The sequence below is a fragment of the Sebastes fasciatus genome, chromosome 20 (genome assembly GCF_043250625.1).
Source record: "Sebastes fasciatus isolate fSebFas1 chromosome 20, fSebFas1.pri, whole genome shotgun sequence".
NCBI classification, from domain to species: Eukaryota; Metazoa; Chordata; class Actinopteri; order Perciformes; family Sebastidae; genus Sebastes; species Sebastes fasciatus.
The window spans coordinates 19,683,436-19,696,192 of NC_133814.1; the positions used below are offsets into that span (position 1 = coordinate 19,683,436).

The 12,757-nt window shown below is 39.7% G+C and overlaps 1 protein-coding gene across 1 annotated transcript in view; it reads left to right on the forward strand.

Moving 5' to 3' along the window:
* LOC141758413 (proteasome activator complex subunit 4B-like) overlaps positions 1-12,757 on the forward strand; it is a 45,784-nt gene that overhangs the window by 23,695 nt on the left and 9,332 nt on the right. Inside the window, exons 24-42 of the mRNA XM_074619781.1 lie at positions 94-149; positions 242-340; positions 437-499; positions 1,181-1,276; positions 1,413-1,544; positions 2,970-3,179; positions 3,264-3,400; positions 3,579-3,632; positions 4,384-4,513; positions 5,615-5,696; positions 6,616-6,769; positions 7,150-7,216; positions 7,307-7,432; positions 7,684-7,836; positions 7,948-8,052; positions 9,759-9,850; positions 10,022-10,153; positions 10,312-10,514; positions 12,557-12,642. Of these exons, the coding sequence (XP_074475882.1) occupies positions 94-149; positions 242-340; positions 437-499; positions 1,181-1,276; positions 1,413-1,544; positions 2,970-3,179; positions 3,264-3,400; positions 3,579-3,632; positions 4,384-4,513; positions 5,615-5,696; positions 6,616-6,769; positions 7,150-7,216; positions 7,307-7,432; positions 7,684-7,836; positions 7,948-8,052; positions 9,759-9,850; positions 10,022-10,153; positions 10,312-10,514; positions 12,557-12,642 (2,177 nt within the window). The remainder of the gene's footprint in view (positions 1-93; positions 150-241; positions 341-436; positions 500-1,180; positions 1,277-1,412; positions 1,545-2,969; positions 3,180-3,263; positions 3,401-3,578; positions 3,633-4,383; positions 4,514-5,614; positions 5,697-6,615; positions 6,770-7,149; positions 7,217-7,306; positions 7,433-7,683; positions 7,837-7,947; positions 8,053-9,758; positions 9,851-10,021; positions 10,154-10,311; positions 10,515-12,556; positions 12,643-12,757) is intronic.

Consider the following 12,757-nt stretch of genomic DNA (forward strand, 5'->3'; position numbering starts at 1 on the left):
TTAACGCCACCACACACACTCCAGCTCTAAACTCTCCACTTTGTCTGGAGCGTGATTGTGATGCACAATTAATCTGTATCCTCTTTTATCCAGATCACATCTTGGAGCACTCGGAAGATGACACAAAGTCACTCTTCGTCATCATTAAGGTGATGTTTCTATTATTCATGTGTTATTATTCTGTCCTGCGGCGGGCCCGCAAAGGTCTCACAGCGCCCTTTTTCTGTCTGTCTGACTACAGATCATCAGTGACCTCATGTTTTTCCGAGGCACTCACAAGAAGGAGTTTGACTCGCGCTGGAAAAGCTTCACTCTTGTCAAGAAGTCCATGGAAAACAGGGTGAGTTGGGGAAAGCGCAACAAGGCTGCTGATTGTTGTCAGTTGTCAATGAGTCACTTTCGGGGTGATTTAAGTATGTTGTCTTTCCCTCTGCAGCTTCATGGGAAAAAGCAGCATATTAGAGCACTGCTCATCGACCGGGTTCTACTCCAGCATGAGGTTAGTTTGACAACACGCACACTTAGTGCACTGTCACAGATGTAGCCACATACATACATTTTTTTCTCAGTACGAAGTTGGTGGGTTTATTTTTAGAATATTGAATATTGTTTTTTTTATATTTATTTATTTATTTATTTTAGGGTAGCCAATCAATTCAAATATTTAATTGCGATTAATTGCATGATTGTCCATAGTTAATTGCAAATTAATCACACATTCTTTATCTGTTCAAGTAAGTTCAGTATTTAATACTCTTATCAACATGGAAGTGGGCAAATATGCTTGCTTTATGCATTTTCATTCACATATCTTGAGGTCATAGGTCAAGGGACCCCTTTGAAAATGACAGTTTAATGTGTTATTAACGCGTTAACTTTGACAGCGTTAATTTATTTTATTTTATTTTATTTTATTTTATTTTATTTTATTTTATTTTATTTTATTTTATTTTATTTTATTTTATTTTATTTTATTTTATTATTATTTTTTTCAGCATTTTTATTTTTGTTTTTATTTATTTATTAAGAGCCAATGTACTGTATTGAAATGCTACTTACAGCTTGTAACATCTAGCAATAGTCTCTTTTTATGTTTCTATGTGTATTTTATTTTGGAGTATTGAGTTCTAATAAAATATTAGAATAATAATACTTGAACATTGTATTTCTGTGTGAATAGATGAGGAAGCTGGTGGTTGAGGGCAGTGAATACAAAGTGGTTCATCAGGAGCTGCTCTGTGATCTGCTGCTGCTTTCTACCAGCACTTACAGCCAGGTAACACTGACACGAGCAATTCAATCAGAACGTCTGCTGGTTCACATTTTCCTGATGGTATTAACATAAATATCTCTGGTGAAATAGTAATTAATTGAGGATGTATGCATGTATATCTGTGTTTGTGTCCTTGCAGGTGCGTAGCAGGGCCCAACATGTGCTGACGGCCGCACTGGGAACCTTTAGCTTCTCCTACAGAGACCTGATTCCCAGAATCCTACAACTGCTCTCACCACAGTACACCACTGGCACACAGCAGCAGTTTAAGGTACCACACACACACACACACACACACACATACAGCACATGGTGACAAACACAGCTGTCGCTCTGAACTTGCTCCTACTGGTCACTGTCCGTGGTGCTGAAACTTGAAGTTAGTCCAAAACTGTGGCTACACTGGACTCCTGTACGGGTAACCTGTGGCCTTCAGCATTGATTTTAAAGTTTTACTGCTTGTTTTTAAAGCAGGTAGGCCTTGCCCCGTCCTGCATTGTTGCCTTTTCCTCTCCTTATCCAGTTTTTGTTGACTATCCCCAGGGCTAGAGACAGAGGGTGATAGCGTAGGGCACATTCACTGCCAGGGCACCAAAACTCTGGAAAAAAGTCTTCAATTGGAAATCAGGCGAGCAACACCAGTATCCTCTTTTAACATTCTCCTAAAGGCTTATTTCTACAAATTAGCTTTGAATTAGTTTCACGCTTAACTTGTATTTTGATTAGGGCTGTCAAAGTTAACGGGGTAATAACGTGTTAACGCAAATTCATTTTAATGCCTCTAATTTCCTTAACGCATAACGCAACTTTTGATTTTTAGGTTGTAGCAGGCTCAGTTTTAAAGCTAGAGTGAAGATACTGGTGTGATGTGAAACTATAAAACCTAAGGAATCAATTGGTACCAACCCACGAGTCTCCCCTTTACAGACATGCCCACTTTATGATAATCACAGGCAGTTTGGGGCACGTCAGTTTGCGATGTTATGGACAATATTTGTCATTGTTTTGTGTTGTTAATTGATTTCCAATAATAAATATATACATACATTTACATACAGCAAGCATATTTGCCCACTCCTATGTGTATAAGACAATTAAATACTTGACAAATCTCCCTTTAAAGTACATTTTGAACAGATACAAAAAATTGAGATTAATTTGCGATTAATCACGATTCAATATTTTAATCGATTGAAAGCCTTAATTTTAATTTATTTAATTTTACTGTACCAAATTATATATTTGTTCTCGTAAATTGACTATTTATCGTGTAAATTTTTTGCAATCTTGTGAATATGTTCATCATTTTATCTATTTATCTACGTTTTATTTATCCATGCAGCACCTTGTGAACTTGTTTTTGAAATGTGCAATACAAATAAAGCTTGTTATTGCTATTATATATGACATCAAGGACATTGAAGTTCATGTCAATGTTCTAGGTTCTGCTGATGTAAATGATAGAAACCTAAATGCTTCAATAAACACCTGACCAGTATTTTACACATTATCTGAGCTGTGCAGATACTCAGGATGTGTCCTTCAAATTCAGACAAAAGGCCACATTTCTCTGACGCAGACTGTGAAGGATCCAGCATCTAATTCAGCCACAGCACTTGACTGTGAATTTTTCTGTGCTGTAGATGTTTATACCGCCGTATACAGTATAATCTGCCCCTGTGTGTGTGGGTTTCAGGGCGCTCTGTACTGCCTGCTGGGTCTGCACAGTGGTATTTGTGTGGCCAGTACGAGGGACTGGGACTGCGTCGGGGAGGTGTGGCCCGCTCTGGTTCGCTGTGGCCTGTCGCCCTCCATGACCCTGGAGAAGTCGTCCATCGGCGGACTGCTCGACGAAGTCACTGACCGGATCCACCGCCAGCACGACACCATAGGGATCTATTTCACTGTGAGCAACATGTTCATTAACAGTCAACAAATCACCCTCATCTGATCTTTTTAATTGCTCCTATTTGTTCTCCTCCACTTCTAGGTGTCTGAGGCATGTGTAGAGATAGCCAATCAGATCACGCAGTCTGAAAATCCCACGCCTTGTTTGGAGGCGCCGTCCGTAGAGGAGCTGAAAGAGGGGCTTCAACGTCAGCGAATCAGGAACGTGGTTGCTCCGAGGTAAGAAAAGCTGGAGCTATTTGTTCATTCATTCAGTTTGAATACCATCTTAGTTTTCTCTCAAGGTTACAGAAGAACTAGAGCACCATCTTAGTTAGCTTTATTATTATTATCTTTACTATAATCATAATTTCTATTAGTAGGAGAAGTATTACTGACTTATTTTTCTTTTGTACAGGAAATATGAGAAGCTGGTTAATGATCTCTTGGACTGCCTTGAAGACAGTAACCTGTAAGTATTATATGTACTGTATATGCATTTATGCTATATAAATGTTTATAGAAAATGTCACAATACACAATGTGAGTGTTATATATTCCATATTTAAAGAGGATCTATTGTGCTTTTTTCCTTCCCTTTAGTGTGTTATATAGTTTTTTGTGCATGTAAAAGGTCTGCAAAGTTATAAAGCCCAAAGTCCACACCAAAGGGAGTTACTCTCCCCCACAGTAACACTGCTGCTGAACTGCCTTGCTTGAAGTCACGCCTTTTTTTCCGTAACGTGGTGATGTCACCAAGTAACACACATTGCCTAGCAGCTAGTTTGGCCAACTTCAAACAAAGCTAGTTAGAGCGGAGCTGGAGTGGAGTCCGAAGAGTTTGGTTCAGTTGACCAATCACAACAGAGTGGGCCAGCTGACCAATCAGAGCACACTGGGCTTTTTGGGAGGGGGACTTAAAGAGACAGGCGCTAAAACAGAGCGTTTCAGACAGTTGATGAAAAGAGGTGCTGCAGCACAGCCGATATGAGAAAAGTAAAGTGTATTATGAACATTAAAGCATGTACATATGTTCTAGTAGAAACCCAAAATGCAAGTATGAACCTGAAAATGAGCATAACAGGTCCTCTTTAAAAGGCCTTCAAGTATCAACAATCAGTGTCAGTATATATATCACAAAATATACAGTTTTTGTAGCCGAGACTCAAAAGAATTTTTTTTTTCTTTTAATTACCAACAACACTTGTCTGCTTGTGTTTCAGGCCCTGGAAGTTTGAGCACATGGCCACCGACTTGTTGGCTCTCCAGCTGAGAGAAGATCACCCACTTCCCCCCGACGCCGTCCTCTACTTCACACAGAGCCTCACACATGACTCCATCAGCATACGCAAGGTGTGTGTGTGTGTGTGTGAGACTGTGTGGTGATTCAGACATGGAGTTAATGTCTATTTCTCTTAAAAACAGATGATGTGTCTCAATTTGATACCACATGATAACCGTATACAGTACGTACTATATACTAATCTCTATAGTATACTCTTTTTGCAGTTTACAAACAAGAATCAAAATAGGCTACGTTCCAAATTGCATACTTTTTCTTTTTACTTTTAGTACATACTGCAGCTGCCCTTACTAAGTACATACTATTGCATGCAGTATGCATACAATTGGGACACACTACTTCTTCATAACATTGCGCCTTGATTGAACTTTGACCCTGTTGCTCAAATAGCCGCCGTGCAGAGGATTGTGGGTCAGAATAGCCAGAAAAGCATGCTGGCTTGCGTACTGCAAAATGCGACCGGATGTAGTAGGACATCCTGGTATTTTTTGGCATACTGCATTTGACATACTATGTATTGGGTCTTTTTCTGCCATACTAAATAGTGTGGTAGTACTGGAACGCACAGATACTTGTTCCTGTTTTGAACTAACAGGGAATGAAAGGTGCACCCTGGACATCAGTCAGACTGTGACTTTAGAGATTGTCACCTCCAATTAAACTTCACAAAGAGAAAGGATTATGTCTTACAAAGGCATCTCATTGAACTTTTTTTTTCCAGCTGTGAGTAGAGCCTCCATTTACTTTGTGCATGGCATTGTGGGACAATAGTATCCATCAACAATACATTTAGTATGCATACTGGCTTATTAGGTAGCTACATTCTCAAAACCTGCATAGAATTAGTGTGTCGTATTGATTTGGGACACAGCTAAAGCTTTAAGTCCAAGTTTTATTTGTTTGATATACAGTAACAACAAATAAGTAAGTTACCAAAGAGGCCTGTGTAAAAAATATGAGTAGCTAAAAATGAAGAACAGTACGATTAAAAGTAGCAGCAGCATATTAGGAAATCAGCAGCAGTGCCATAGAATAATGTAAAACTGAGACTGACCACAATCACTGGTAGGACAAATACCAGAATAGGCAGCACCAGGAGCTGCTGACTTTGTGCGTGACTCTCCTCTACTCCTCTGTAATCTTTCTCGTAGGTGGCGATCTCAGCAGTGGCCGGCATCCTGAAACAGCTGAAACGACCGAGAAAGAAAGTGACTGTGAAGCCATCAGATATCAGTGAGTATAAGCACACAATAACAATCATAAACAAGTCTTTAGTTCTTGCAGGAAAATTAATCACGATTAATTGCATGATTGTCCATAGTTAATTGCGATTCATTGCAAATTAATCGCACATTTTTTATCTGTTCAAAATGTACCTTAAAGGGAGATTTTTGTCAAGTATTTAATACTCTTATCAACATGGGTAATTTTCAAATCATAACATGGCAAACTGCAGCCCAACAGGCAACAACAGCTGTCAGTGTGCCAGTGTGCTGACTTGACTATGACTTACCCCAAACTGCATGTGATTATCATAAAGTGGGCATGTCTGTAAAGGGGAGACTCGTGGGTACCCATAGAACCCATTTACATTCACATATCTTGAGGTCAGAGGTCAAGGGACCCCTTTGAAAATGGCCATGACAGTTATTCCTCGCCAAAATTTAGCGCAAGTTTGGAGCGCTATTTAGCATTATTACCAAAATGGTAGCATGACATCTTCACTCTAGCTTTAAAACCGAGCCCGCTACGACCTAAAAATCTGAAGTTGCGTTAATGCTTTAAAGAAATTAGTGCCGTTAAATCAAATTTGCGTTATTATCGCCTAAACTTTGACAGCTCTGAGGAAAATGCAGCAATTTTAGTTGTAATACCTTCTCTCAATCCAGCAATTTCAGCATTAGCAGTCCTGACTTTAAATGAAATAATACATCATAATGTGCAGGACTAATCGTGTGGTCATTTCCCAATTGAGTAAGCAATAAGACCAGAATATAAATCTACATTTGCTTTCTATTAAAAGATAAATTGCTTTAGATTAGAAAATCTTTCCTACTGATCTTTTTTTCCCATCTAGAAACAGTCACCACAAACACACACTCACCTACAAATGAGACGTGTGTTCGTGACGTTTCTTTGTGTTTGTGTTCAGGTGGTATAGAGGATCCAGAGGGCTTGTGTGTGGGGGATCGTGAGGGGAACCGCTGGCTGCAGTACGACAGCAGCAACCTCCCTCTAAGTGAGGAGCAGTGGGATTCTCAGCCGTATGTGGAGAAAACCCACTGGGGCTACTACTCATGGCCGAGGTGAAGAAGAGAATGAGTGTTGAGGTGGTTGGCTGATTAACTGCTTGGTTGGATGGAGCTAAATAGCTGATTGACTTAACTGCCTGGTTGATTTGATGCTCGGCTTTGTGGCTAACTTTACGGGATGACTGATCTGGGCGTCTGGATAACTAGCAGGCTGTTGAACTGACTTCCTGTCACGGCCTGGCCTAGATAAGGCTCGCTGAACGACTTACTGCCTGGCCCAGATAGAAGAATTGATGTATAGACGGAGGGCTGGCTAACTGACTTTATAATCATTCATTTATCCTCGCTGCTCATTTAAAGACAGCATGTGTCTGTCCATATTTTTCTCAGTTTGTTGTTATCTATAAATCTTCTTTGTCTCCCGCTCCTTTCAGAGAAATGATGATCCATGCAGCTTCTGAAAAGCCAAAAGACGACCTGACGTATGAGGACATGAGCGAGGTGCTCGCACCGCACCACACACACAAAATCTCCCACCGACGCCAAAGTATTTCTATTATTACATTTGGTGTTTGTCTGTGTGTCACTCAGGGCGAGAAGATCGTCTATGAATATTTCTCGGACCCAGAGTTTATTGACCAGCTCGTAGAGTTTCTCTCTCTGGAGGATCGGAAAGGAAACGACAGCTTCAATCCCAGACGCTTCTGTCTCTTCAAGGTGCAATTTAAACTCGCAGCCTCAATCGATCTGGCAAACCTTCTCACAGAGAAGTGACACAGCAGACCACCGCTGGCCAAGGCTGAATTGAACTGAATTTGTGTCATCAGCTGCTGTGATTCATTGTTCTCCGTCAGACAGCTGACAGTTCGCTTGCGTCAAACGAATGACTGTAATCTGTCTTTCTTTGGTTTTTGCTCTTGGTTCCCTCCAACGTCGAACAAACCTTCACGCTCACGTTTGATTGACAGGGGCTGTTTTGTAACTATGGAGACGTGTTCCTGCCGTTACTATGGCCTCACCTGGAGCAGCTTGCCAGCGACCCCCATGAGAGCTCGCAGCGCTGTGTGTGTGAGATTACTGCAGGACTAATCAGAGGCAGCAAACTCTGGAGTTTCAGCAAGGTACCGGACACACACACACACACAGCAGCAAATACACACACTGCACTACTTTTTTGATAAGAAAAGTCAATATTAATAAAAACTTTCATTATTGTGTGTGTGTGTGTTCAGGTGGACAGGTTATGGCAGCTTTTGTGCCCTTTGATCAGGACAGCATTAACCAACATCACAGTGGAAACCTACACAGACTGGGGCACCTGCATCGCTACTGCCTGTGTGAGTTGCTCACACGCATACAAATATAACCACACACAGCACAGCTCAGGGCTCAGTAAAGAAGACGGGGAATTTATATGAATGTTTTCTAGAAATGTTGAAAATCTGATTTTTAAAAATCAATAAAGCAAACATAAGGGTGAAAATTGGATTTTGAAAAGACAATTTGCAGCACAAGCGCTCTTTGCTTTACAATTTTTCGTTATTTTTGTATCACTAGCATGGCTCTATTTGATCCAGACTGATATATCTCAGCAACTACCATAGACTGTATATAAGAAGTGGACATCATCCATCAGTTTGTAGACTACGGTTTTGAGGCATTGAGTTCGGCATTTTGGCCGTCGCCATTTTTGCAACCAGAAGTGGCACGAGAGGGTGGAGCTAAGTACAACCGAACGCTGAATAAGACATTTTTAGGTGACCAACAATGTTACAATTAACTTTCATGAACTGAAAACACACTGTGAAACGGTTAAAGTTGTAAGACTAAAACAAGGACAACTCCCAGACCGCACAACTCCGTGGTAGCGACCTGTCAATCACAAGGTAGCCCTGCCCTAAAGCATCCCCTGCTTTATGGTCTATTTGACTCTAAATGGGACCATAATTTACTAAATGAACATCATGTTGTATTGAAGAAGACTTGAAACTAGCGATTGAGACCATAAACTCATGTTTACAATGTTTACAGAGGTAATAAATCAAGTGAGAAGTAGGCTCATTTTCTCATAGACTTCTATACAATCAGACTTCTTTTTGCAACCAGAGGAATCGCCCCCTGCTGGCTATTAGAAAGAATGCAAGTTCAGCATTGGCTTCACTTTTCAGAATGGAGGTTGCAGATATTTATGTTTCCCAGACGATGAATCCTAATGACGTTGGTGATCCCCTGACTTTTCCTCTAGCGTCACCATGAGGATGACATTTGTAGTTTTGAGTGAAATGACCCGACAACAACTATTGGATGGATTGGCATGAAATGTGTACAGATGTTCCCCTCAAGATAAATTGTAATAACTTTGGTAACCCTTTCACTTTCCATCTAGCGCCATCATCAGGTCAAAATTTTAATTTCTCCAGTATTTTACTCTATAACCAATAACATGCATAATGAATGACATTCTCATTAGGCCTGAACGATTTTTTAAAAATGTATCTGATTAAGATTATTTTGACTGATATTGCAATTGCAACATGATTGGCGACATTAGGGGGGATTTTTACATCATTATTCTCATTGCGTCTCCTGCGATTTCAAAATTGCATTAGGCCATATTGCAATTTTTCACTTAGGTGACTTATTATTTTCTGTTTTTTTAATTATTATTTTCCATTTTTCAGTCGCAATTTGGTTAGGCTTAGGCACCAAAACTACTTGGTTAGGTTTAGGAAAAATATACATACATTACATATACACATATAGTATGTAATGTGTACCCGCGTTGAGTGCAAATACTATTGTTGGTTACTGGCACCTGGTTGCTAATAGCATCTGCCTTAATTTAATAGATGACAACTAATTAATCGTGGCAGCTCTAGAAACATTCCAAGAAACACCCACAGTTTTGAACCAGGGACTACTTTTCTCTGTTTCCATTGGAAGTAAAACTATGGGAAAACATGTGCAGCACCTCAGTGGATGTATACACCTGAAATAATAGCTCCGAAAATAAGTCTATTTTGTGTTGGCTGCTGCCCAACAGGAGGGCCGGGACCCCAGGAAACTCCACTGGCTGTTTGAGCTGCTGATGGAGAGCCCGCTGAGCGGAGAGGGCGGCTCATTCAGGGACGCCAGGTATGTGTGTGTGTGTCCATGTGCATGAAATAACTACACGCACAGAGTATGTGTTCATGTCTTGAGGTTTCTGATTTCTGGCTGCAGTAGTAACCTGAGCTGACGTACGCTGAGCTGACGTGCCGCAATAACACAACATCCCCCTCCTCTCTCTCTCTTTGTCTCTGTCAGTTTGCTGTATGTGCTTCAGGGAGGTCTGGCCCAGCAGCAGTGGAGAGTTTCCGAACTGCTGCACCGGCTGCTGACTTACCTGGAGCCCAAACTCACCCAGGTGTATAAGAACGTCAGGGAGCGCATTGGAAGGTACCAAATTAACTTCTGGGTGACATCATTGTGGTTAAATAGGTTAATCTGATTACTTTGTGTGCACTGCACATCTAAGCCTCTTTATTTATCTCCATGTTTGTCTCAACTGTTCCTTTCCTCTTCTCCCTCTCTCTCTCTCTCCCGTCTCTCTCCAGTGTCCTGACCTATATCTTCATGATAGACGTGGCCCTGCCCCACACCCGGCCCACCTCCTCCCCCCACGTGGCAGAGTTCGTCACCCGGGTCCTAGAGCGGCTCAAGCCCCTCACGTCAGAGCCGGAGATCCACAACCACGTCCACGAGGAGAACACCCAGGAGACGGACGAGTGCACCCAGGCTGTCAAACTGCTCAAGACGGGTCAGAATGTGGATGCAAGCGTGTAATCTGTGTGGTGGATGGACATGGCGTGGACAGTGACTGTGGGAAATATATATATATATATATATATATATATATAAGTGATGAAGTAGACTGACACACTGAAGCTAGATGAAACAAGCTAAAAGCTGTGATCCCTTATTGATTTCCCCTTTTAAATCTACTTTAAGTGTAGATGAAGGGGAATTTCAAGGGTGTGTGTTCAAAAAAACTCAATATTTGGGAGGGTGTCTCTAATATTAACATTTGGCCACATAGTGCAGTAATTTGTACTAGATTTTATTATTGATTTGGTTTTCCTCTCAGTTTACAGTATCCAATAGCAGTTAGATGAATGAAGTCCACTTTGGTTTTCTTTTTTATTATGTTTCATTTAAAGAGTCAGTTCCCCCAGATTATAAAAACATATATTTTTTTATATATCACTTACCTTAAGTCATATTTAGCTATGCAGATGGTTTTTATTTGCCTCCGAGTTTTCTGCCTCCACCCAGATACAATTGAGATGGACTTTAATTGTTGGTGCTTACAGCATTGAAATATTACATTTACAAAATTCAATAGCTGCATCTCTTTCCAATAAGACGTGTCAGCAGAATATCCTGCTATATATAGCCCTGCTATATGAAAACCTGGGCACGTAAAATCTGTAATACTGTAAGCAAGGCTGTGGCTACCATTGAGGACACAATTTGGTGGTTTAAGTAACCCGCTGGGAATAAAAATAAAGTTAAAAAAAAAAATAATAATAACATGATACGTTTAATTATTATTATTATTTTTATTTATTTATTTAAATTAAATTTAACTACTTTTAGCTTAACAAAAAAAAGTTAATACATCCTACGAGTTTGTTTTTTTTCCTGGCAGCGTTTAGACTAAAATTAACAAAAAACATTAAGCAAAAGTTAACTGAATGAATAAAATATTAAAAGTGTGTCATTATTATAGCATTTTACTAGACTTTATTTATTTAGATTTATTCTGCTACTTAAGGTCAAGCAGTAGATGTATTTTCTAAAAGATAGAAATTTATTTCAAAATAAAATTCTTCATAGTTTTGGAGCTGATATTTCATTTTAGATTAAGATTTATTATTTTGTATTTACTAGTAGGGCTGCAACTAAGATAAGATAAGATATACTTTATTGTTCCAAGGGGAAATTTTGCTTGGGCAGTAGTGCTGCACACAGCCGAAATCAGCTTAAAACAATACATAGCTAACAATACATTACAGTAGTACACCAAGACACAGTAGAAAAACATGTCAAATATTGCACATTCCCTGAGAAACCTATATATAAATAAATAGGCATTAAAAGTTTAACAATTATTTTCATTGTCGATTAACCTGTCGATTATTTTCTCAATCAATTTATTAATTGAATGGTCTATAAAATGTCAGAAAATGGTGAAAAATGTGGATCAAAGCTCAAGATGACGTCCTCAAATGTCTTGTTTTGTCTACATCTCAAAGATATTCAGTTTACTGTCATAGAGGAGTAAAGAAACCAGAAAATATTCACATTTAAGAATCTGGAATCAGAGAATTTTGACCTTTTTTTTTCCTAAAAAATTACTCAAACCGATAAATCGATTATCAAAATAGTTGTCGATTGATTTAATAATTGACAACAAATGAATTAATCGATGTAGCTCTATTTATTAGCTGAGGTTTACATGGTGTTACACTGTACCTGTTAACCAAAGACTGAATTTAGATCTCATTTCTCTTCTTCTGCATTGTTGCTCTTCCAGTTTCTGTTACCGCCCTAATCTCCATTATACAGATAAATATCTGGTTATGAAATTATCCAAATCATTAGATACTAAATCATGATAGATTGTGTTTTATTACTAGAGCAATGCAGTAAGGTCACAGCGCCAAGTCTGTTGTTTTTATTATTTGGCAGCAACCCAAAATCTCCTCCATGTGTGTGTGTTTATGTGTGTGTGTGTATGTGTGTGTGTGTGTGTGTGTGTGTGTGTGTGTGTGTGTGTGTGTGTGTGTGTGTTTGCAGTGTTGAAATGGTTGATGGCGAGCGCCGGGCGGACCTTTACAACTCCTGTTCAGCAGCAACTACAGCTCCTGCCTCTACTCTTCAAAGTAAGAATACTCACACACACACACTCATACACACACACATACACTGGTCCCAGCGCAGCATTATTACCCACTCAATCTTACTTGCCCATTAAACTCAATTTCTCTCTTCATTTAC